At 45.6% G+C, this 24,332-nt stretch overlaps 2 protein-coding genes across 2 annotated transcripts in view; one reads left to right on the top strand and one right to left on the bottom strand.

Annotated features, from left to right (window-relative positions):
- The window catches only part of LOC135208532 (CTD nuclear envelope phosphatase 1-like), an 87,179-nt gene extending 85,946 nt beyond the window's left edge, over positions 1 to 1,233 (top strand). Inside the window, exon 7 of the mRNA XM_064240826.1 lies at positions 537 to 1,233. The gene's annotated coding sequence lies outside the window, so the exon portion shown is untranslated. The remainder of the gene's footprint in view (positions 1 to 536) is intronic.
- LOC135208306 (etoposide-induced protein 2.4 homolog) lies at positions 191 to 23,493 on the bottom strand. The gene is given in 5 exon segments (XM_064240409.1): positions 191 to 299; positions 1,939 to 2,025; positions 21,460 to 21,596; positions 22,678 to 22,794; positions 23,416 to 23,493. Coding segments are annotated over 5 exon segments (528 nt in total).
- Between the last annotated feature and the right edge of the window lie 839 nt (positions 23,494 to 24,332).

Genomic DNA, 24,332 nt, shown 5'->3' with positions numbered 1-24,332 from the left:
TATCAACTCCTACAATGGTCCTGTCTAATTAGAATGAAAGGGATCATTCTAATAAATGTTTTGTTGATATGAACCTTGGTGACAAACCTATCGGCAAATCCAGATAAAAAAGGGCCCAGACAGACAAAATTTTACTGTACCTGTGCATTTGATATTCATAAAATTAAATATATAAAAGTATAAAAGTCAATTAAAAAACCTTTGATATTCTAATATTCAAAGAGTACTGCATACTTACAGGATCAGCTTCATTAGCACTGATGATAAATACAGGGAAAAGTACAGCAAAGAGACATCCACTGAAAAGTAATAAAAAATATGTATGCCTTATAATTTACTTAACACGAATATTATCACATTATCTTTTGAAATGCTCCATCTAAAATTACTTAACACTGGCAATAGTAGCTTCTGATCATGTCTATTTACAATAAAATGTTTACATTAGATTTTATAAGTACTATATATATCTGCAAAACCATTTTTCAGACAATCCAGTTCTGTACTAATATATCTCTACTATTCATTCTCAACAGGTGGGTCAGCTGACAGAAGCCAAATGGATGACTGGACATGAAAAAGGATACTCGTTAGAGAGGGCGGTTGTTAATTGATATTTGAGAATCAATAACCAATGGTGAGTAATTAACATTAACAAAGATGCACACCATTACTGACATATGAACCACTGGCTAAAACAAGCAACCGTTCATAGGTACTGAACATTTAAATATAGGAAATTTCTGTACTTTTTATTGGTCAAATTATATTTTCATAGAAGTTTTATTATATTTTCATAGAAGTTTTGAATAAAACATATGATTTACAATTATTTGCGACATCCTTTTAGAAGTGCTTTGTTCTGGTCAAAGACTAAAAAAAAAAAAGCCTCCCTACCTCATGATTCCAATTTTAAGCTACACAGTAAGCTGCCTGTGAATATTTTTAAGTAAATAACTTACAAAATTCTCTCGCTCTCTTTGTTTTTCACTCTCACTTGCTGTACACTATCCTCTCTAAACCATAATGTACACACATACCTTGAAAATCACACGATACCATAAACAGGAAACTGCAAAATTCTAACCCATCTTTGCTAAGCTGTATATTTTGAATTATGTATCTTTTATTGGCGATTCATTTCAGTGATACCTCTCCAAGCATGGAGTAAACTAACACCATTTTCGTTATTTAGTACGAGAATATTTATTACAAACTTTGAGCGCTTGCCTTTGGTGAAAATTTCCATCTAAAAACCTCAAAAAAAAAAAAAAAAAAAAAAAAAAAAAAAATAGAATTGACATTCTGTCTAAATAAGAATTTCTTATCTCCAATAAAAGTTCCAGAACTGACTTTGTACAAACTGAATATTTATACCATTCCTCTGAATCATGCTAAAAAAATGATGAGTGAAATATTATGATCTGCCTAACTAGAACATTTGTCATATAAAATAATATTACTGTACATAGCTATTTGTTATAATGACTTTGATAAGGCTGACAAACTCAACCAAGTATTCAGGCAATCTTGGTCCTGATGTTAGTGGCTCAGTGACTTGGAAGGGTTAAGAAAACCTTCCTGTAGCTGTATAAGCTAAACTGGAAAAGTTTAGAGCATGCAAGACATTTCCTAGAACCCTAACTATTTTTGGCCTAATCAGTTCTACTAAGGATTTACTGTATGAAGTCTTTCCCCGGAACAATAATCTTGTACATGTTTTCACTGTAAAGCCAATGCTTTATTGTATACTGATCATTAAAAGCCAATATATTATTGAATATCCTGATCATTAAAAGCCTACATATTATTGTATTGCTATAGTGCTTTTCTGCTGGCACTGGCAATTTATAGAAAGTTTAGAAATATTTAAAAATAAAATGATGCTGAATCAGCTAACATATTAATTGCAAAAAAATTATTTCTTATAATTCTTACCTGACATACAGAGATGGTGTGTACATCGTGATTAATGTCAATGGCATTCCAAAACCTAGGAAGTAAGGCCAATTCTCTTCGATGAAGCTGCATCAGTAATAAATAATTTAGAAGATAAAAAGTTCATGAAACACTGGAATATTATTACCATTTTATCCTATGAGTTCCTAATATATTAAGGAAAGCTTCATAATATTAGATATATATAAAAGTCTTCAAGCATAAAGTAAAATACAAAAATTTCTTTTATTATTAAATTATAATGAATATACCATTATGAGACACTGCAGGAGTGTGTCTCTTTCTACCTATCTGAGAGAGGGTCCAGATTCCACAGTGTTTCTAGTGGCCGATATATCAATTCTCTGTATAGTATACACTAAATACAAAATAACTAAAGCAACTGTAACATGTGACTTTTTTTTTTTTTAAATTACATTTTTTCCATTACAAACCCATTACTTAACGATAGCCTGTAGGAGGCCTGTAGGAGGGCAGATCTTGTTGCCCCAAAAAATCATCAGCCTTAGCTGGTCTTAAATCATGTTCCTCATAACTTCCACTTTCATTGCACAGGCGGATGAGAGAATTGCAAAGTCTGGAGAGTTTTTTTTGGGATGAGAGGAAGTTGTCTGTATGTAATGTCACAATAAAGCTTGAATGTCAAGATGAGCCAAAACTGTCATTCTTGGTAAGACAGTGTGTAACCTATTCAGTGAGCAAAAGCAAAAGCTAACAAGACAACCTACTATATAGCTAGGTCAGAGAGAGAGAGAGAGAGAGAGAGAGAGAGAGAGAGAGAGAGAGAGAGAGAGAGAGAGAGAGAGAGAGAGAGAAGTCTAGGGGTTCATAAACTAGGTAGGAAAGGTGTTTCAAGATCTGAGCTAAATCCCAACAAGGTTTGAGGCTTCTAGAGAGAACTTCTCTCTCAAAGTTCTTGTAAATTTGCCTCAATTCATTAGAACAACACTTGTGCCATACCTCTGCATTCAAATACGTACTTATACCAGAGCTGAAACATTATATGGAAAATGCTGGGTTCTTTGGTGCAAACATTTGGAAACTATTACTGATGCAAGTAAAGCTTGTGTAGCAGTGTTTCTCATGCATTAAGATCATCAAAAAACCATCTGGATATCGGACTATGCAAGGTGGAAAATAATTAGATGTGTATTATTGGAGTCTGGGGGTAGTACTATCAGTGTACCTCACATGGTGCATGCAGGCATTACTAAAGGATCTTTGCAGCATCCCTCTGGCCCCTAGCTGCAACCTCTCATTCCTTTTAGTGTACCTTCATTCATAATCTCTTTCTTCCATCTAACTTTCCACCCTCTATAACAATTGTTTCATAGTGAAATGGAATAGGATAATTTCTAGTGCCTAGCTGGATCCGGTTAAAAAGCAGATGAAAGCAAGTAATCTTGTGATATTTAGCAACGCATGCGTAGATTGGGTGAAGAGTGGTCAAGGACCATGCACCTACGCCACTGTGTCAGTCTTTCCCAACTCAGGATGTCTTAACAAACAGAGGGGCGGTTAGAGGCAGGCAGTATAATGCTAAGACCTCAGGTTTGTGGCTATGAAAAATACAAATTTTCTTATAAAAATTGGTCATTTGTTCATACGCGAACAATCCTTCGGTCTTAACAATAGGATAGACTTATACTTCGAGCAGGTACAAGACATCCTAAACCGGCTTCCAGAAGAAATGACTTCTGGATAGAGACTGAAGCCCATTGAGAAGCTAGATAAATTGTTATCTAACCACTCAGACTCTGAGTGACGTACAATGATATATGGGAGAATCATTGTATCGGGAACCAAAGAGAAACTTTGACTGTCCAAAAGCGAACCAATACACTAGGAATTGTACTACTCACAACTCCTCCTTGCCAAGGAGTGGAGCATATGCTACCGAATAGAGGGTTTGATATTTGTATATGAAGCAACCACACTATCCGTATGACTACCTTACTCACCTGTATCAGACCAGTCCAGCGAATGATGTGTCTATTCCTTAATCCGTTCGAAGGAAGAAGGAAAGGCACAAGAGAAAGAAGGAGACCAGCCAACTCACTCATTCTCTCATCCACACAATCATCTTAGGTAAGATACAAAAGTGCCCTGTTAAGGGCAACTATGAGTTACACAACCTGTTGGGCAGCCACAAGACCCAGGGAAAATGTGTCCGAAGATCTGTGGGCAACATCCTTAAGATAGAAAGAGGTGAACGTGGACTGGTGTAACCAAGCACCAGCGCTCAGCACTCTATGTACAGCCAAGTTCTTTTTGGAAGCGAGAGAGGGACCAATACCCCAAACGTCATGCACTCTAGCCTGCACAGACGTGGTGGTGGAATCATCAAGAGTCAAGTATGCCTGTCTGATGGATTCCCGTATCCAAAAAGAGATGGTATTCTTAGAGACCTCTTTCTTCGTAGGCCTGTGCTAACAAAAAGTCTGCGGCAGCCTGGTTTAAGGTGCCGAGTCTGTTTAAGATAGCAACGCAGGGCCCGGACAAGACACAAAAAAGCTCTTGAGCATCACCACCCACAAAGTCATTCAGTGATGGAATGGAAAACGAAGTGAACCTGTCATCGTGCACAGAGGGATTTTGGGTCTTGGCCACGAATTCCGGGACAAATTCGAAGGACACCGACCCCCAACCCCTGGTGTGCTTCACATCATAGCTTAGACTGTGGAGCTCTCCTACCCTCTTGGAAGATGCCAAGGCCAGAAGGAAAACTGTCTTGAGCGTCAAGTTCCTGTCAGATGAGGGATGCAAGAGCTCATATGGACTCTTAGTGAAGCTCTTGAAGCTCTTGAGAACCAAGGAAACATCCCACGTTGGAGGCTTGAGCGCTCTAGGAGAACTCGACTGCTCAAACCCTTTAACTAGCAAGGAAAGTTCCCAGGAAGAGATGTCGATACCTCTATGGCATAACACCGAACTCAGGGCCACCCTGTAGCCTCTAATGGCAGAAACAGACAAATGTTTCTCATCTCTGAGGAAGGTTAAAAAGTCTGCTATTCGCTGAATAGAGGTTGCAAGTGGAGAAAAACCCCGTTTACGACACCAGTCACAGTAGATTGCCCATTTGCCTTGGTCAACTGCCGAGGTTGACTTTCCGAGACTGCTGGACATATGCCCTGCTGTTCTCTGAGAAAAGCCTCTCGCTCGGAGGAGATACTTGATAGCCTCCAACCGTGAAGAGACAGGGATTCTACTGACTGGTGGAAACTTTCCGCATGCGGCTGACACAGGAGATGTTGTCAAGGGTGAATTTCCCTCGGAACCTCTGACAACAACGGCAGCAGATAAGGGAACCATTCCGCCTGAGGCCACAGAGGAGCTACCAAAGTCATCCTGAGACCCTGTGAACTCATTAGCCTTTTCAGAACCTGACGGATCAAACAAAACGGAAGGAAGGCATACACCTCCAGGTTGTCCTAGGGATGTTGGAATGCGTACTCTGCTAACGCTAAAGGATCTGGGACCACAGAACAGAATATCCCCGCTTCCTGTTGAAGTGAGTTGCAAAAGGGTCCAGCATGGGTCTCCCCCAAGCCTGGAAGAGCTAGTCTGCTGCCACTTGATGAAGGGACCACTCTATGCCTAGGATCTGATCCCGACGACTGAGTTTGTCTGCGACCACATTCCGTTTGCCTGAGATATACCTGGCTGAGAGCTCTACCTAATTGCTGACCGCCCACTGATGAACCTCGACGGTCAAGGCGTGAAGTTGATGAGAAACCAGGCCTCCCTGCTTGTTCACATAGGCTACCACCGTGGTGTTGTCCGACATGAGAACGACCCAGGAAAGCTGCCTTCAACTCCAAGACGTTGATATGTTGCTGTTTGTCCTCCAAACTCCAAGTGCCTGAAGCAATGAGGCTGCCTAATGAGCTCCCCCACCTGCGAGGGAGGCGTCTGAGAACAGAAGGAAGTCTGGTGGAAGAGAACGCAGAGGGACACCCTTCGAAAGATTCCGGTCGTCCAACCACCAACGAAGGTCTTCTCTCTCACTTCCAGAGACAGAGGAACCCAAAGAGAGAAGCAAAGGAACTTCCTGGACATCGGATGAATAGGGATTTGGATGTATGCTTCCCTTAAGTCTATCGACAGCATGAAGTCCCCTCCCCTCCCGGCTGCCAACGCTGAATGCGGGGTCTCCATCTTGAACCATGTTTCCTGATGAAGTGATTCAAGGCGGATAAGTCGATCACAGGTCTCAATCCTCCCGACGCCTTGGGCACCAAGAAGATGTGACTGTAAAACCCTGGAGATGGACGCACCACTTCCTCTATTGCATCCTTGTCCAGCATCTTCTGCACTTCCTCACGAAGAGCCAAGAACTTCAGAGAATCTGGAGGATATGCCTTCCTGAGCTGCAGCTTGTCTGACAGAGGAGGAGAGAAGTCAAATGGCAGTAGGTACCCTACCGAAGGACATCTACCACCCACTTCTCCCCCCCATAACTCTGCCACTTGGCCCAGTGGCCCACCCATGGCACAGGATAGGGAGAGGCGCTGAACCTCTGCCTCTTGGGCCCCTTATTGGCTTAAAGGATCGAGAGTGAAAGGGACGTTGGTCCTCTGACCTAGGCTGAGCCGAATGGGAAGGCCCTGCTGAAATCGAACTCCTCGACGGCCCACAAGGCGACAATCTTCGTGACTGCTGCTGGACAGGGGGAGGAGGAGGAGGAGGAGCTGGACGTCTTCAAGGACGAGACTCTGACTTAGACACAGCCTGGTGCACCAGTCTGTCTTTGGTGTCAGCCCGGCACTGGTCTATTGCATTTTCGAGCTCAGTCCGAGGAAACAAAAATTGGGACTCCAACAGATCTCCGTTTCTCAATGCCAGCAAGGACTCTTTGTCAACTGATCTCTCCATCCTAGATAAAGCAGTGTCACTTCTAATCAGGAGGAGGTTAGCCCATAAATTAACACTGAGGTGAGCCATATATGAAAACACCTTGCCTCCAGACTGCAACAGACTGGCAAGCATGAATGCACTCACCAACCCTTCAGGGAACCTGTCAGAAGCTATCATGGCAATGATCACAGACCAGAAGTCCAGCCAAGAAACCGTCTGCAACATGGAGGCTGCCACAGATTCCAATGCTGAGGCATCTTATGGAGACAAGGACGGAGCCACCGACCTCACCTGCTCCAAAGGCAATTCCGGCTTCAGGCAAATGACGTCTGGGTTAAGATGGTGCGACATCTAAAATGCAGAGTTTGTAGCAGAGTACTTTCTATGTCTCATGAACGGCAGGGGTAGTCGCTTGGCAGAGCCTTTAGAGCGAAGTGAACCGTCCCGGTCCGAAACAGAGGCGTTAACCTTATACAAGACCGACTGGACGTGTCCCGACAAGGGAAGCTGAAGAGATGATTTGGGATTTTGCGTAGCTCCCACCAAGGCTTCCATGCAAGAAGGAGTGTAAGACGACTGAGCCTGAGTCCTACTTTCCAAATTGTTGAACCTACGAATGAGATTGACAACTCTTGCGTGTCTCCCTCCTCCTGCTCTGGCAACGGAGACCGACGACTAGCAGAACGTGTAGGCTCATCTAAGGCACCGTCCTCATTAAAATTAACCGAAGGATCAGCAGCCAAACAGCCCAAAACACCAACTAACCTGTCTGGGCTGGGTCCATATGCTGGCTCCTGAGACGAACCCACTACAACACTAGGAACATCACTACACACTCCTCCAACAGATGACTCATTAACATGTCTGTGAATGGTCACGGGCGTGGCAGACGTACGAATGTGAGTTGGAGAGGAATCCCGAACACTCGAGATCGAAGGAGAATCCCCCAGATTCGAACTCTTGGAAGCACCAGGGAGAGGGGCAGGCAAACACTCCTGCTGCACCAACTCCGTGCTCACCACCTTCAACCTCTTGACAGGTGCCTTGAGATCCTTATGGCGATGAATAGGCCATGGGGAAGTAGGAGCACTTGCATCATGTGCATGGACAGGGGAGGTTGCAACACGCTCGCGATTCAATGCAGAGGACGAAGCAGCCACTGCAGATTGCACAAGGGAAGATATACTAACACTCTCTGAAACACCAACACTCTCGAGAACACTTCTGCTTTGTTCCTCCCAACGCTTGATACGCCGACGTGGCGTGGAGGGGGAAGAGGGAGAGGAAAACAGCACTGGTTTCTTACGCGATCTCTTCGCAGGAGGCAGGGACGATGCAACACACTTCCTTTCAGTCCTCCCAGCCGAAAAGGCAGCCAACTTATCATCCCGAAACAGAGTCCAACCTCTTAAGCACCGCCTGGCATATAACCTCAGACTGATCTGTAAGAGAAGGCTCCGATGGCATGGAAGGGAGATGCAGTGAACTGGGCGGCAGAGATGACATCACAGCTGAGAGAGGCAGTGCAGAGGAGATGACTGGGAGTGACGTCATCGATGGAAGTAACATAACAAGTGGTGATGACATCACGGCTTCCCCTCGGTCTGAAGGGGAAGCAGACGCCACTGGCAGAGGAATACACAACGACTGATCCTGTGACGTCATCAATGGGGCTGACGCCACGGCTTCCCTCCGACTGGAAGAAACGGCAACAGTCACTGGCGGAGCAATACAAGATGGCTGACCTCGGCTACCCACGAAGACGAGGCCGGGAGGAGGGGGAGGGGCTGGCCAGGCTGAGGTGGGGGTTAGTGAGCCTCCATAAAGTGCGCTATCAACCCCTCCAAGGACAGGGGACCCCTAACCTGAGCGTCTTCCAAATCGCCGCCATCTTGGACGCCTCCGACTCTGGAATAAATGAGAATGATGAAAAAGCCTCCCCCTTCCCAGGAATCAAATTAACTCCTGAAGAAGGGGCGACATTATAAAAATTAGCCTGAGGGCCTCCCGATACTTCCAGTGATTAATCAATGGAAGAAAAGGAAGGAGACACAGGCACAACGCTACTGTGGGGGGTGAATACTGCAGGAGACGAAGCATCGGGAAGAGGCAAAAAACCTTCCCATGAAGGAAGACTTGAAACCCTCCGTAGCTCTCTCTTGCTATAAAACGACTTCCACTGCTCTTTAGGCCATGTCCGGCATTCCATGCAAGGATTTGTTATAGTACAAAAATGAGAAAGTCACCTGCTACACGTGATGTGGGGATCGGTCGCCGCAGAAGCCAAAAAATGATAACATGGAAAACCTGGGATTCCGTGGCATACACGTTGATGAGGCCGAGAAGGAGCAGGAGAAGCCATACTATCAGCCACACACACACACACACACACACTAAACACATACGAAACAGGCAATGAACCAGGTAGAGGCCAAGAAAGGTCAACCACGACTCTTGCCCAGGCGGTTAAAGAAAAGACTGACGCAGTGGCGTAGGTACGTGGTCCTTGACCACTCTTCACCCGATCTATGCATGCCTTGCCAGATATCACAAGATTCCTTGCTTTCATCTGCTTTTTAACCGGATCCAACTAGGCGCTAGAAAGTATCCTATTCTATTGTTAAGACAGAGGGTTTGTTCACGTATGAACAATACACCTTTCAATCCTTCTCCCTTTCAGCACTGACTGAATGACTTTATAGGCCCCACTGCTTGGCATTTGGCCTAAATTCTATATTCTATGGAATTCATTCAAATGAAAATACAAAGGCTAAATACAATAGACAGTAAAAATCAATGAAATCACAATTTGTCATAAATTGTATTTTTCCTAACTATACAAACCTGAGGTCCTTTACATATGGAATATACTTACAGCACAGCTGGACCAGTCGTAAGCTTTTGAACAAGGTGATTCCGTAGTTAACTGCTTGTCCGATAGTCGGGAATCCCGCCCGACTGGAGGGTAAACATTCACTTTGCTTTAGGCCCAGGAACAGAGTGAGGGGTGGCATAAGATGGGACTATGTGTAAAGGACCTCAGGTTTGTATAGTTAGGAAAAATACAATTTACTTCAAATTGTGATTTGTTCCGACTTGTAATACAAACCATCGGTCCTTTAAATATGGAAGACTCACTTATTGGTGGGTGGAATCTGAGTCTTATGAACAGACTGGTGTTCGTCCGACCTTGGTTCCCTCCCTGGTCATAAGAGCAGAGGAAGGGATCCTAGCCTCTGTCCAACTGATCAGGGTGTGCGTCACAGGATCAGTGGTCAGACCTCTGGACCAAATTCATAAGAGGGAGGCAAGTGTGCCTCTTATGAATAGCAAGCAAGAACTAGTTCCTACACAAGAGCCAAATATAAAGTCTTGGGTTTGTCTCTTGTTGGCATCCACTCCCCCCCTTGTTAGGGGAGTGGTGGGTAACTGCTCCTATCCCTAATGAAAGGGATAGGATGGGGCTCAGTCGGATAGCTTACCTGCATCGGCATCCTGTCCAGCATAGTAACGACCGCCACCCTCTGCCCGCAGGGAGAGGTAAGAAAAGAGGAGGAAGAAAAGCCAGTCACACTCATTCATGCAGTCTCACAAGGATGAGATGCTACCTTGTCCGGCGAGAGAGCTGGGTAAGCTACACAACTTGATGAGCAGCCACCACGGGTCCCAAGAAAAAAGTGCTCAAGGACCTATGGGTGATATCCCGAAAGTAGAAGGGGGTAAAAGTGGTCTGGTTGGCCCAAACCCCTGCCTTCAGCACCTGTGCCATGGAGAAGTTCTTGCGGAACCCAAGGGTTGGACCAATACCTCTGACTTCATGGGCTCTCGGACAAAGGGTACTGGTGCCGTCACTCCTGTCTGAAGTGTACGCCTTCCGGATTACCTCACAAAGCCAGAAAGAAAGTGTTCTTGGACATTTCCTTCTTGGTAACCCCGGTGATAACGAAGAGGCGTCGACACTCAGGCCTGAGGTGACGAGTTCTCTTCAGATAGCGCCGTAGCGCCCTCACAGGACAAAGCAGCATCTCATCCACATCATTGTTGGTGAAGTCCTTTAGGGAGGGGATCGGGAATGACTCGAACTGGTCGTCAGGGATCGAAGGGTTCTTAGTCTTCGCTACGAAGTCCGGGACGAAATCGAGCATCACTGATCCCCATCCCCTTGAGTGCTTGACATCGAAAGAAAGACCATGCAGTTCCCCTACTCTCTTTGCCGATGCCAGGGCCAGCAGAAAGACAGTCTTGAGGGTCAGATCCCTGTCTGACGACTCTTGGAGTGGCTCAAAGGGTCTGCGAGTCAAACTTCTAAGGATGAGAGTCATGTCCCACCCCAGGGGCCTGAGTTCCCTGGGTGGGCAAGACCTCTCGAAGCTCTTCATCAGGAGGGAGATTTCCATGCAGGTGGAAATGTCCACTCCCTGCAGTTTAAGGACTAGGGCTGGAGCGGCTCTGTAGCCTTTAACTGTGGAGACAGAGAGGAGCTTCTCTCGGTGAAGGAAGACGAGGAAATCTGCTACCTGTTGAAGAGTGGTTCAGCTCTGAGTGGAGAGAGACCCCGTCCACCACACCAACCACAGAAGACAGACCACTTCCCCTGGTACACCGCTGCAGAGGACTGTCTGAGGTACCCTGCCATCTCTGTTGCTGCTTGGCAAGAAAAGCCTCTCTCTCGCAAGAGACGGTGGATAACAGCCAGCAGTGAAGACACAGGGACGGAACGGCTTGGTGGTACCGTTCCACGTGTGGTTGGCTGTGATGGTAATTGCTTCCTAGCAAAGAAAGATAAAGGAAAGGAGAATGCATTTTCGAGAAGTTTGGCAGCAAGGAGGCGTTAGCGCATTGTGTTGAATATACCTGTTTTCATGATAGTTCTAGAATCGGCAGGAGTGGTGTGGAACCCGTCAGACGCTGTCGTGACGTGAGAAATGCCGCGATTTCTGATGCAATACCTCGTCTAGATTCATCTAAGAAGTTCCAGAAATCTCTGGAGCCTGTGATGTTCACCGTAGGCTCGGCCCCCAGAATGCAGTATAAATACGACGGATGAAGTAGCAGGAGGAGGAGGAGATATAGAGATCGTAAAAGAGAGACACCAGTTAGTCACAGAGAGATATCCTCAGTAAAAGCCACAGATCAGATTATCAGTGAGAGATCAGCAGCAGCAGAGATCATCCGTGAGAGATAAGAGAGAAAAGGGACTGACGAAGGATCAGAAGAAAAGTTGCTCGGAAGTTGGTTGGATACTGGTCTAGTCTTCAGGAGTGGACGGCAGTGTTATCTCGACGTCGAGCAGACTTCAGAGAAGAAAAGGTCCTGCTAGAGGTTTTGGGGAGTTCCTGCCTTACAAGTAGACTATTTTCTACAATACGGAGTCAAGAGGACGTCTGCAATCACCGTTTTCCTTTTGTGAAGCCACCGCTTCGAATTGCCAAATTGACTAGCAAGTATTTGAATTGCCTCACTGTTCCCCCAGTTCATGCAGTGTAAGATTCTATCTTTTTATGTAAATAGGAGATACCATTCTGCATTTACCTATGTTAGTAAACTTGTAAATAAACCTTTGTTGTGTTAGTGTTTCTTTCTATATTTGTATCCCCAGTTTCAAATGTTGGTGTTGAAATAATTTTTTTTTTAATTTATTTCATATCGAACCTGAAGCGGACCTCTCTCAGAGGCCATAACATTGTGGCGACCTTGCTAAGGCTATCAACACTTTAACAGTTTGAAACGGAGAATATAGAAAGAACCAGGATGAGTGAGATGGTGAAAGAGTATATTGAATCGGGTAGGCTACTAGGTCTAGAGGGGAATGATCTCGGTGAGTATGTTGAGAAGAAAGAAAGGGAAAAGCATGAGAGAGATGAAAGAGTGGCTAAGAGAGAAGTAATGAAAATGCAGCAAGAGAGAGAAGCAATGAGAATGCAGCAAGAGAGAGAGATGTTGGTAATGCAGCAGGAAGAGAGAGAAAAAGAGCGTATGCATGAGCAGGAAGAGAGAGAGAAAGAGCGTATGCATGAGTTGGAAATTGCTCGGTTAAGGGAAAGTACTCGTAACAGTCAGTCAGGCGAGAACGGAAATGAAGCTGATACGTTAGGTATGAGTGCAGTGCTAAAATTAGTACCAAAGTTCGATGAGAAAGATGTTACGACATATTTCATGTGTTTTGAGAAGTTAATGGAACGAGTAGGTTCTCCTAAAGAAACATGGACTTTATATTTGCAATCAGTTTTGAGTGGTAGGGCCCTTACTGTGTATAGTTGCATGTCTAAGGAGGAATGTGATAATTACGATATCGTGAGAGAAACTGTTCTTAGTGCATATAGGTTAGTACCAGAGGCATATCGTAATAAATTTAGAAATTTGAGAAAGGATGAAAATACTACGTATGTAGAATATGGTAAGAAGTTAGAAAGGCTGTTATTTTGATTGGTTAACTTCTGCTAAGGTTGAGGATTTTGATAGTTTGAAGAACTTAGTGTTGTTAGAAAACTTCAAAGATAACGTATCCCCTGAGATTAAACTTTATATAGAGGATAGGCGAGAAGTATCTTTTGCAGGAGCAACTAGGCTAGCTGACGAATATAGTCTAACTCATAATTTGAGTGTTAGTAAAAAACGAAATGATCCTTCATCTGGTAGAGTACAAAGCAGTAAAAGTTTCAGTCCTAGTAATAGCAATGCGAGTAAAAGTGACTATTCCTGTTATACATGCGGAAAACCTGGTCATACGTCTAAGGTTTGTAAGAGTAAAGTGGCATCTAGTGGCTCAGAATTAACTTGTTTCCGATGTAATGGGAAAGGGCATTTAGCGAGAAATTGTGCAGTAGAAAGGAAGGACGGTAAGAAACCAGTATCGCTAGTTAACCTTTCATCTAGTAGGAATGATGTGATGAGAGAAACTAGGAAAATTTTTGGGGAATTTCTGTCAGAAGGCGTAGTTTCCTCTCTTGGAGGAGTAGATTTGAGAGAAGTGGTCTTGCCTCGAGACACAGGATCTGCTGTCTCACTGATTAGGATAGAGTGTGTGCCGAACAGGGCAGAAATCAATATGGAAGAGAAAGTCATGTTAGGTGGATTTCCTAACACTTGTGTTCTTTGTCCTTTGTTGAAGTTGAATTTAGAAAGTCAGGTAGTGTCAAGAGAAGTAAAACTTGCAGTTGTGGACAGTTTGCCCGTCAAAGGTGTTGACATTATTGTCGGTAATGACTTAGCTTTATCCAAGAATGTGAATCCTGTTGGGAGGAATATTCCAGTGCCTGAAATTGTAGTAACTAGGTCGGGTTTAGATACAGACGTAGACTACAGTCATAATTTGTTCGTTGATTCAAACGTGAGCAAGTTCGTGGATTCGAACGAGTGTGATAGAGGTAGCGAGGTTGATCTTGGCATGAGTGTGGCTGAGAGACCTAACTCTATCGTTGACAGTGATAGCCAAAGGGAAGGCGTAGCTGTAGAGAGTAACGTTGTAAATGTACCTGTATCTAGTCCTAGTTACGGTGATGAATTAGGCTCTAACGTTTTGGATAAGGATGAGCTAGTCAAGTTGCAGAGAGAGGATGAGACACTAACCCAAATTTTTGAATGTGAGCTGGATGATGATCTCGATGATGTGTGTAAGGAAACCTTTTGTGTAAAGGACGAAGTTTTGTGTCATTTTCGTCCTGAGTCGGGTAGTAAAGGGGAAGTCTCAGAACAATTAGTAGTTCCTAGGAAGTTTCGTGAGCTAGTTTTGAAGTTAACACATGATGAGCAAGGACATTTAGGAGCAAATAAAACTTTCAAGTGTATTAGTAGGGCGTACTTTTGGCCTAAAATGAAAAATGACGTGATGAGGTATGTTTTAAGCTGTCATGAATATCAAATTGCCGGGAAACCGATTCAAGTAATTCCTAGAATTCAGTTGTGTAATATTCCTTCAGTAGGCGAATCTTTTGAGAATGTATTTATAAATATGTTCGGAACTTTGCCTAGAAGTAAAGGTAGAGATGATTGCATAGCTAATCTTGAATATTATAAAAACAATTTAAGTGATGTTTGGCAGCTAGCGGAGAAGAACAGAAGCGCTTGGCACTTAGCAAAAGAAAACGCGAGAGGAAGTCAAGGGGAAACTGAAGGAAAACTTAATCTTAGAGCAAAAGAAAGAAGTTTGTGTGTAAGAGATAAAGTTTTAGTACTAGTACAGAAGGAAGGTTCCGCTTTACCTTATAAGTTCGAAGGTCCTTTTTCAGTTTTAGAGAAGAGGGGAAATATACATTATAGAATTAATGTGGGTAAGAGTAGAGCAAAGGCAATGAATGTAAATTTGCTTCAGAATTATAAACAACGCCCTGTGTCGTGGCCTCTGCCTGTGTAACAGTGTTACTGAGTGAGATTAGTTTTGAGAAAACCACAAGAGGTGTTTTAGTATTTATAAGTTTTAATCAGAGTTCAGAAAACGGAAATAGTAAGAGAGAAGGATAATGTTATAGCAGATAGCCTCTCTAGTTTTTTCAGAATGAGTAGCCTAATGACCGTTTTCTGTTTTGGTACGAGTGGTTAAGTGGATGAAAAAGTATTAAAGCTTTATGCAGAATTGTTTCCCTGCTCTTTAATTCTTGCTTCTCTTTAAAAAAAAAAATAAAATCAGTTGATTTCATTTTTTTTCTCTTTTGGGGGGCGTGTGATGGTAATTGCTTCCTAGCAAAGAAAGATAAAGGAAAGGAGAATGCATTTTCGAGAAGTTCGGCAGCAAGGAGGCGTTAGCGCATTGTGTTGGAGGTACCTGTTTTCATGATGGTTCTAGAATCGGCAGGAGTGGTGTGGAACCTGTCAGACGCTGTCGTGACGTGAGAAATACCACGATTTCTGATGCAATACCTTGTCTAGATTCATCTAAGAAGTTCCGGAAATCTCTGGAGCCTGTGACGTTCACCGTAGGCTCGGCCCCCAGAATGCAGTATAAATACGACGGACGAAGTAGCAGCAGGAGGAGGAGATATAGAGAGATCGTAAAAGAGAGACACCAGTTAGTCACAGAGAGATATCCTCAGTAAGAGCCACAGATCAGATTATCAGTGAGAGATCAGCAGCAGCAGAGATCATCCGTGAGAGATAAGAGAGAAAAGGGACTGACAAAGGATCAGAAGAAAAGTTGCTCGGGAGTTGGTTGGATACTGGTCTAGTCGTCTTCAGGAGTGGACGGCAGTGTTATCTCGACGTCGAGCAGACTTCAGAGAAGAAAAGGTCCTGCTAGAGGTTTTGGGGAGTTCCTGCCTTACAAGTAGACTATTTTCTGCAATACAGAGTCAAGAGAACGTCTGCAATCACCGTTTTCCTTTTGTGAAGCCACCGCTTCGAATTGCCAAATTGACTAGCAAGTATTTGAATTGCCTCACTGTTCCCCCAGTTCATGCAGTGTAAGATTCTATCTTTTTATGTAAATAGGAGATACCATTCTGCATTTACCTATGTTAGTAAACTTGTAAATAAACCTTTGTTGTGTTAGTGTTTCTTTCTATATTCGTCTCCCCAGTTTCAATTGTTGGTGTTGAAATATTTTTTTTTTTTAATTTATTTCATATCGAACCTGAAGCGGACCTCTCTCAGAAGCCGTAACATTGGCACAGGAGGTTGTGCCAGAGGGGAATCTCTCTCGGTGCCTCGGGGAGAAGAGCCAGCAGGTCTGGATACCAAACGGCCTGAGGCCATTTGGGTGCCATCAGAATCGTCCAAAGATTTGCCCCCACAGGGGGAAGAGCCTTTCTGCCACGTCTGGGTGAAGGGACCATTCCGTCCCGATCACCTGATTCCGATGGCTGAGCTTGTCTGTCACTACGTTCCTCTTGCCTGGAATGTATCAGGCTGACAGCTCTACCGAGTGGGCTACGGTCCACACGTGCACCTGTATTGTCAACTGGTGCAACGGGAGGGATACTAGGCCCCCCCTGTTTGTTGATGTATGTCACTACCGTGGTGTTGTCGCTCATCAACACCACTGAGCGTCCCATCAGCCATTCCCGGAACTCTTGGAGAGCGAGGAACACTGCCTTGAGCTCCAGGACGTTGATGTGAAGGGGCTTGTCGTGATGGTCCCACACACCTGCAGCCAGCAATTCCTCCAGGTGTGCGCCCCATCCCTCGGTCGATGCTTCTGAGAACAGCAGCATCTCCAGCGGGGGGGGGGGGGGGGGGGGGAGAAGGAATGCGGAGAGGCACTCCTCTTAAGAGGTTCCTGTTGTCCAGCCACCAGGCTAGGTCCTGCCTCACCTCTTCCATGAGAGGGACGGGGAGGTATGGCGCATCTCTTGCCCGTGACCAACACTCCTTTAGCCTCCATTGAAGAGACCGCGGGTGAAGATGCCCGTGAGGGACTAACTTCTCGAGAGATGACAGGTGACCGGTCACAACAAGCCACTGCTGAGCTGGCTGCTCCTGTCGAGACAGGAACCATCCGGCTGCCTCCCTGAACCTGCTGATCCGCGAGTCTGTGGGGAAGACTCGTCCTGCTACCGAGTCGATCAGCATGCCCAGGTACTTCATCCTCTACTTGGGCTCGAGATCTGACTTCTCGAAGTTCACCACGATCCCGAGATCACGGCAGAATTCGAGGAGTCGATCCCTGTCCTGTAGCAACTGCGAGCAGGAGCTCACCAGGACCAGCCAATCGTCGAGATACCTCAGAAGACGTATCCCTGCTGAATGGGCCCAAGCAGACACCAGCATGAACACTCGCGTGAACACCTGTGGGGCGGTTGAGAGACCGAAGCAAAGTGCCCTGAATTGGTGCACCGTCCCGTCGAGGATGAAGCGGAGGTACTTCCTGGAGGACTGGTGGATAGGTATTTGGAAATACGCATCCTTCAGGTCCACAGAAAGCATGAAGTCGTTCTCCCTGACGGAATCAAGCATGAAGCATGCCGTTTCCATCGTGAACCGAGTCTGGCGAACGAATCGGTTCAAGGGAGAGAGATCTATCACCGGGCACCAGCTCCCGATGACTTCTCTACCAGGAAAAGTCGGCTGTAGAAGCCCAGCGACTGATCCCATATGATCTCCACAGTTCGTTTGCTCAGCATGACTTCTCCCTCTTGCCGAAGAGCTACGTCCCTGGCTGAACCGGAACGTACGTCTGCAGATGGACTGGGTTGGAGGTGAGGGGTGGCTGCAACTCGAAAGGAAGTAGATATCTCTCCCGAAGGACATCCACTATCCAGGTCTCGGCTCCGTAGCACTGCCAAGTTGCCTCATGGCTCGCCACGCACCCCCCCACTTCCGGCAGCAGGTGAGGGGGAACGCTGTCCCTACAGTTTCCCCTTCTTCTACTTCTTCTTCCTGGATCCTCCTCGGGAGAAGGAGGACTGGGAGGAGGGCTGACGATCACTCCTTACAGCAGAAGTTGAAGGCTGGGTCTTTCCTCTCGGCCTTGACGAGGAAGTCGTCTTGGCTGCAGAGGAAGCGCTAGCCAAACTCCGAGACTTGGCCGCAGTGGCTCGAGGCTGCCCAGCCGCCTTCGAGACTGCCTGGCGTACTAGGCGGTCACTGTCCTCAGTGCACCGCTATTCCACCGCAGCGTCCACCATCTCTCTAGGGAAGAGAGAGGAGGAACCCAGCACCAGTCCGTTCCTCAGACCCAAAGCTGCCTCACGCCCTGCCGACCTGGTCACTCGAGCGAGGACTGCGTCCCGGCGTCTCAGAACCAGGTTGGCCCACAGGTTGGCCGTTTGGTGGGCCAGGTAGGAAATAGCCCTACCTCCAGACTGACAAAATCTCCCGAAGGCCGGGTCCCCTTCGGGAGTGATGTTTCCCAAGGAGGCCACGACTCTGAACACCATGAGGGACCACAGGTCCAGCCAGGAGACTGCTTGGAATGTTGCTATGGCAGTCGCTTCCAAGGCCAGTGCCTCTTGCTCTGGTTATCGGCCAGCAGGTGTTGAAGAGACACCCCCGGATTTAGCCTAGCTAGCTCTGGGTTAAACTGTTTGGGCGGTAGCGGGTCCTCTGATGGCACGTAGAACTGCCTCTGTCGTGGTAGAGGAGGGGGAAGCAGCTTGGTCGACCTGCCAGACCTAAGCGATCCCTCCTGTCCGGAGACAAGAGAGTTCACCTGGCCCAACACACCGCCGGCCAAGGTTGATTGGGGCAGACCTACCGTCATTCTGGGTTCCCTCTTAGGCTCCCAGAACGACTCCAACCTCGATGGAGGCTCGGAGGGAGGGAGCACCGATCCTTCCCAGAGGTTGTTGTGCTGACGAATCAGCGCAATGACCTCTGCAAACAACCTCTGGATCTCGGGAGTGACCGCGTCCTAAGAAGATGGACCATCAAGTCCATCCAGGGAGAACACATCCTGAGATCCTCCTCCTTCCACAGGAGGAACCACAGCAGACCCCTCTTGGTCTCCTCCAAACACTTGAGCGTACGATCTGGTTGGTCCCGAGACCGTGCCAGGTTCGTAGGCCCTCACGGTGGGACCATGAGAAGCGCACTCCTCACGGTCGCTCCTGATCGCCTTGCTCCTGGTGTAGCCCGAGGAGGTTGAAGGGATAGGAGAGACAGACCTGATGCTCCCCCCCTGCCTACCAGCAGAGCCGGTGTGCTGGGGGGGCTGCAAGCAATCTCCAACCCGTGGTGACGATCGGGCTGCAAGTCTAGTCCCGTGGTCTCCCTGAGGAGAGACGCTGGACCGAGAATGGTAGCGACGGTCCCGAGTGTCAGGAGAGCTGCTACCTGTCAACCTATCCGTCCGGTCCTGGTGGGAGCGATGGCCGGGAGTCCACTGGCACGGTGGGAGCATGCACCGTCCTCAAGACGCGTCACGGTACCTGGCCCAGCCGAGACTGGGCCTGGTGACCGGGGGACCTCTTCCTTGCCTCAGCCCGCGTATGGTTCTGTGGGACCGTCACATCAACCCAAGGGACTGGGGGATCGCTATGAGAGCGATCGCCAGTCTGGCGGGAGTCGCCTGAGCGACTGCCACCAGTCTTCAGCTACGTGCATGGGTCCTGCCGGTGAGCAGGCTCAGCGGTCTGGACCCTGGCTGCATGGTCATCCGTGGGTGACCGTACACTTGGTACCGCTCGCGAACGAGCGGCCAAGACGGTTCCCGATGCCGAGGCAGAGCCTCTGGCACTAGGAAAAGAAGTACTGGTGGTAGCCAGTACCCCTCTGGTCCCCGTCTTCTTCCTTGTGGGAGGAGAGACAGGCCCCATTCCCGAGGGAACAGGAGGACCAGCGGAAGCCCCAACTGTCCCATTGGAGTGGGACAGACCCTTAGAGGTCTCTGAGCGAGACTTCTTACGGCGGGGGGGGGGGGGGGGGAGGCTACCTTCTTCTTTCTCGGCTGGGCGACCTTGGAAGTCGAAGTGGAAGAGGCGGCTGCAGACGACGACGAAGACGATGACACCTTCCTCTTCGTCAGCTTCCTCAGGACCACCATCAGGTCCTCCATCCAGGACGGAGCTGGGGCAGTTGCCGAAGCAACACGGCCCAGCTGCACCTGTCCGGAGGGACCTGCGGTGGGAGCAGTAACACCACGGGCTGGAGCATAGACGGCAGGATCTGGAACCTGGGCGGCGACAACCGGAACTGGCGGCAGGTCGAGCGGGGAACTCTTAGGGCACCGAAAGTCAAGGGCTGGGGCAGGGGCAGCAAAACCATGCGGTGGGGTCATCTCCGTCCTCGGCACGTATGGCAGCAGGGCCTGGGCCGCAACTGTAGGGGTCACCATTGCCACGTGCTGGGTGTAAACTAGGTGGGGAGGAGCGGCATACCCAGGCATTGACACCGTTGTCGTCGTCAGCGTCACTGGGCCATGCATCATCGGATCAGCACCCTGAACAGCCAGATGATACAACAGCCTCTGAATACTCGGCGTGCCCAGGAGTCCCAGCGGATACCAGACCTGCTTGAGATCTCCACCCACAGCGGCAGACACACCTGAGGAGGCAAGGGTCGGGTTAGTAGGAAGGGGGGGTGGGTTCCCATTTGCCCGGGGGTGTGGGGGGGGGGAAGTTCCCACTCCGAGCAAACTGAAGACCCCAAGTACAACCGCACGTCAGGGTGCCCCCCCCTCTTCTACACTCGACTGGTTGAGTGAAGAAGTGGAACGTGACACGTCTCCCGAAGGGGAAGAAGCCATACGCAGGAGCTGACATGGCAGGAAGAAAGAAGAAGACATGTCCATAACCAATGGTGTCGCTGGAAAGCCTTCCGACGACACCTTGGCCGGTTTACGCGCTTTCTTCTTCCCCTCGTAGCACTCCCACTGCTCCTCCGACTAAGACACAGAAACAATACAAGTGTTGGCCCGAGAGCAATCTCGCCCTCGGCACCAAGTACATAATTCATGAGGATCAACCTCCTCGAGTAATCTAAAGGTCTCGCACCTACGGCCTGATACCCTTTAGGTATTACCTGACTAGAGATTACATCATTTTTGCATATGAGAAACTTAACATTACCTTTAAACACAGCACACTGAATGAAAAATCATTATCATAGCTACAATCATGCAAAGTTAAATTATTCAAGGATGCCAAATCCCATACAATCGAGAAGGTTTTCATATTTAGCATAAATCTAGTGTTATTACTGAAGCTGCACCAAAGGGTAATTCACATTTCTTAACACTGCTTCAGCTGATTACAACAAATCTGGTATACAAACCTGAATCTTTTGTACAATTCGAACCCCATGTTGTACCATCTATACTCAAAAGCATAAAGCGAGTTCAGGAGACATAAATGGACGCAACTGATCATAATATTAATCCCCATGAGAGGTAGCATTCTCATTAAGCTTGCCTGGAAATAAATAAAAAATACTATGAAACTTGAACTCTCATGCACTGAGTTAATTTTATCTGACTTTATAACACTAATAAAGCAACTACCATTACTAAGTATACATTTGTAAGAGAAAAAGGAAATAATATTTAGAAAACCCGAATTGTCCCATCTCAAATCCATTACTTTATGTTAGCCTTGTTCCGCATCCAGGCAATTCTCAAAATGTTTTTTTGCATATACTGAAACTAGCTTGCCTCAGCTAAATTTCACTTTGGTAGTTTCTGGACAGGTTGGCAACACCATTCACGTCTAGGGACTGATCACTAGTGTAGCAGTCATGCATAATTTCCCCAGCTGATATCAGTAACTGCATCGTCACTGCAAGTGGAATAGCTAATAAGAGTCAGTTAGAATATAGAAATTTGTTGATTCGCCTGTGTTCAAAATATCAACACTCAAACTCTCAAGGATGCAAGAATGTGATTTCTATGTTGGTTATATAATATTTCCACACATAATGGTAGTGGCAATAATCCAAAATCATCAGGAAAAGCAAAAGCAAGCAGCAGATAAAACAATAAACTTTGTACTTTTTCCTAGATAACTGTGCACTGCAATTGGTAAATAGTGTGGGATATCATGGTGCACTATAAGTAAGGCTTCACCATGATTCCAATTTTCTGTATGTGGATCATTAAAGAATTTTAATCTATTACTAAATTTAAACTAGGTAAGTGATTAACCATCAATCTTCTGTCAACTTTCGCCATTAAACATACTTAGCTTTCAGTATTCTTCCCTTTTCTCCATTCTTTAAAATATTTCTTTTACACTACTGGTTATAAAACTGTTCTCTACTTCCAATTTTCTTTTTCTATGTGGAACTGGAAAGAATCCTCTTGTCTCATGGACTGAGATTAGGCAAACACACTATAAGGCCTTCATAATGTAGTAATATGTTATTATTAAAAATTAATTTGGATTTCAATTTTCTTTTTATGCCGTAATAAGCAACAAAAATAAAAATATAGAACATAAGTTATACATTTATGAATAAGGAATGTATTCTACTATCTCAAAATATTAAAAATCATACCTGAATAAGAAAGAACTCGATTACGATTGATATAAACATATCAGATAAGTATTTGCTGAAATTACCGATGCCTTGAGGTCTCCCTTGACGCTGTCGATATGCGCTGTCAGCAATATCCTGCGGAAAAAGATTACAAAATTAGCAAAAGATGATACCAGTACATAACTAGATCACGATTTTACACTGCAAGACAAAATTCACCTACGTTATATGCAAGCATGTTTTGGATATAATGAATAGTCTATTATAACATATCTGCCATTGGTAGTCTTTTCAATATACTTTCTTGATATCTAAATGGCTGCAGATTCTTGGGGCTGAAAGATTTCTAAAATTAAACTAATGATGTACTGTAGAAAATATTACTAAACTTTCACGCAACTACAAAATTATTCCAAAACTATGATGTTTATAGCAATTCCGCCTGTGCAAAAAACTCACAAATGAATAATAAAAGAACGTAACAAAATTAAGCACCCACCAATACTAGAGTATAATAGATATGACTAAACTTGAGAGATGATACTATGTCAAATTCAGGAGTAAAAGCACTTGTTGGTGAAACATACAACACACAAGAGACAATGTGACTGTCCGAAGTGCATACCTGGCAAAGTAGAAGTGTTTCAAGAGCCACTGGCCACAAAATAAGGCAATTTTAATTGATGGGATGGTAAAACTAATACATACATCATTTATATTCAAAATTTCATACTAAAGCTGAAACCATTTATTCACCTAAAACCAAAAGACATTGATTACTTTTGAGAGAAGAAAAAGTGGAATGACCCAAATGAGTTCAAATAAATAGGACATTGTTGGCTGGGTTAGATCTCCTTTTCTGTCTTGTTGGCTTCCTTTACTCTATATGTTCTAGGTACTTCCTGGTAGATTCTCCTGTAACTTTCAAATATTTGATTTCTTTTGTTTCATTTCTGAATGTTTTCCTTACTTTAGTGTTCATTCTGAATTGGACCTTTATGAGGTGATGGTCTGATAGGTCATATTCATATTTTCCCTCATCTGTATCCATACATTCATAGTTTTTATACATATTTTGGTTGACTAAGGCAAAGTCTATAGCACTGTTCTGATCTCCTCTACTCCAGGTTATCTCTCCTTTGCAGCTGGTATCTCCATTTAATAGTGTTAGGTCATATTTTTTCATTAGGTCCATAAACGTATTTTCCATTTTGGTCAACTTCTTGCGTCCCTATGAAACCTAAAGTCTGGCTGCTGTTGCTGTTGGTGCTGCCTGCTGCTGCAGCCTCATACGATTCAGCCCTTCAAGACACTCCTGGTATTACGTCTCACTTTAATGACCCCGAACAAAAGAAAATGATTAACTTCCTGTCTTTTGACATTACGTTCTTGTATATATATGCTTCACATAGATGCAAGTGCTGATTGCAGATGATGAACGTAATGTTATTCGGAAGGGAAAAAAGAGTGATCGGCATTATGTATACGAACCACCATGCTACTATTATTGCTATAATAGGAAATCACACGGTATGGTTCAGCAGTTAGGGTTCTAATATTCTCTCTCTCTCTCTCTCTCTCTCTCTCTCTCTCTCTCATATATGCTAGAAGAATGTGTATTATAAGGGAGGAAAAGACAAAGTTTTAAAAGTTTGCAAAGTTTGTGGGACACG

This window comes from Macrobrachium nipponense, chromosome 35 (assembly GCF_015104395.2).
Source record: "Macrobrachium nipponense isolate FS-2020 chromosome 35, ASM1510439v2, whole genome shotgun sequence".
NCBI classification, from domain to species: domain Eukaryota; kingdom Metazoa; phylum Arthropoda; class Malacostraca; order Decapoda; family Palaemonidae; genus Macrobrachium; species Macrobrachium nipponense.
This window is presented reverse-complemented; position numbering and strand designations above follow the sequence as displayed.